Consider the following 2,093-nt stretch of genomic DNA (forward strand, 5'->3'; position numbering starts at 1 on the left):
TATATATATATATATATGTTAAATAAAATGAAACAACAAAGACAAGGCTGTGTGGAATTTTCAGGACATTTATGAAGAGACAATGTGAAATGGTTAAATAAAGGGAAATATTAGAGTTATTTTCAAAAAGGAAGAAGGGAAGGAAAGAAGGAGTATAGAATGAAATAGGAGAACGAATGTAGAAATAAAAGGCGGCGAGCTGGCTGAAACGTTAGCACGCTGGGCGGAATGCTTAGCGGTATTTTGTCCGCTGCTAAGTTCTGAGTTCAAATTCCGCCGAGGTTGACTTAGCCTTTCATCCTTTCGGGGTCGATAAATAAAGCACCAGTTATGCACTGGGGTCGATGTAATCGACTTAATCCGTTTGTCTGTTCTTGTTTGTCCCCTCTATGTTTAGCCCCTTGTGGGCAATAAAGAATATGAATGTAGAAATAAAAAGAAGAAAAAATATATAAATATATTTCGTATGTGTTTTTGGTGTGCAAGATTCTTGATGTGAATACGTGTGTTGAAATAAATGGAAGTGGAGAGACGGGTTACTGAAGAAATTGCAAGAGTGCAATGAAATGATTTAACAAAAAAAAAAACAAAAAAACTAAATACTGTTTATAAATAAATAAATAAAGGACCAAACCAGTGCATGGGTTTATTACTGGCATAATTCCTCTCCCAAGGTTTAATAGTATTTAAATATATATTTATATATATATATATCTATATGAGTGGAAGTCAAAAATTATCTGCACTTTGCCATAACATATCTTTATTATTGTCACACGGATTTATGTACATGTGTGTTTATAGTTGGTACTATTGTGGTCATGTGATCAAAGTTTGAGTCTGATCGCACTGTTTTTCTTTCTGGTTTTATGGTGTAACTATGGCTGCTTCACTAGCAATGTTTGCCAAAGAACAAAGAGCAATGATCTGATTTCTCTGGTTGGAAGGTGTGTCAGGTGCTGAAATCATCAGAGGCTTTTAGCACAATATAGGGACAGTGCGCTACTGCGTAGAAGTGTGTATGAGTGGATCAAGAAGTTTAAAAGTGACTAGACAAGTATGATGCACAAAGAGGGAGCATTATGCCTGCCAACCTCCACCACTGACGAGAGGATTCAGCAAGCTCGAGGGATGGTGATGGTGAACTAGCAATCTATCATCGATGAGGTAGCTCATTCTCTACAGATAAGTCATGGTTCTACCTATCAAATCATCCATGATGAGCTCAGCTTCCATAAAGTCTGTGCAAGATGGGTGCCAAGAGATCTTGCTGCAGAGCACAAGCACAAATGTCTTGAAGTCTGCCAATGTTTACTCCATCGCTACAACCATGGGTCCATCATAATGAGGCAGAATCCAAAAGACAAAGTATGGAGTGGAAACAATAAAGAAGACAAATTAGAAACATGTCTACTTATTTCATCCATGAGATTCTTAATATCAAATGTGAGCGATTGAGGTTTTTATGGATATGGTTTCCTTATTCTTCTTTTTATAAGATTATTTTTCTTTTATTTCACAGTGTTTCGATGGAATCAATGGAAATGGAACTTGTAAATGTAAAGAAGGCTTTGGTAAAGAAGCATGCTGGGATTGTGCAGCCGATGATATGTTTGGGCCCCAGTGTACCGAGAGTAAGTACCAAATGAATTAATAGTCCATGTTTACCATTAATGAGTATAAAATTACTCAAGATAGTTTTGGCAGTTATTTTGGTTCTGGGAGATGGCCATATCTGAGGGTAATAGGTTAATCTGATTTTGTTTTAAATATTCTGCTTGTTTTATTCAAAGTTAAGAATAAAGCAATCTCCATGAACCGTTTCTAACCAACGTTTGATGATTACATTTGGGAGGGTTTATTAACCTGTTTTCATCCTTGATTAACTATTTCATACTGTTTCCTAAATAAACTGATATTCTATTTAATGATTTTACTTTAAAGAATTCATGCATACACATACATACATATATGCATACATACATATATGCATACATACATACATACATACATACACACACATACATACATACATACATACCTCCTCCTCCGCATCCTCCTCCTCCTCCTCATCATCCTCTTCCTCCTCCTCT

General features: G+C 36.0%; 1 protein-coding gene across 1 annotated transcript in view; it reads left to right on the forward strand.

The window, feature by feature from the left end:
* The window catches only part of LOC106871609 (stabilin-2), a 68,702-nt gene that overhangs the window by 30,856 nt on the left and 35,753 nt on the right, over window positions 1–2,093 (forward strand). Inside the window, exon 18 of the mRNA XM_052973009.1 lies at window positions 1,523–1,634. Coding sequence (XP_052828969.1) covers window positions 1,523–1,634 — 112 coding nt within the window. The remainder of the gene's footprint in view (window positions 1–1,522; window positions 1,635–2,093) is intronic.

The sequence above is a fragment of the Octopus bimaculoides genome, chromosome 1 (assembly GCF_001194135.2).
Source record: "Octopus bimaculoides isolate UCB-OBI-ISO-001 chromosome 1, ASM119413v2, whole genome shotgun sequence".
In the NCBI taxonomy this organism is placed as follows: Eukaryota; Metazoa; Mollusca; class Cephalopoda; order Octopoda; family Octopodidae; genus Octopus; species Octopus bimaculoides.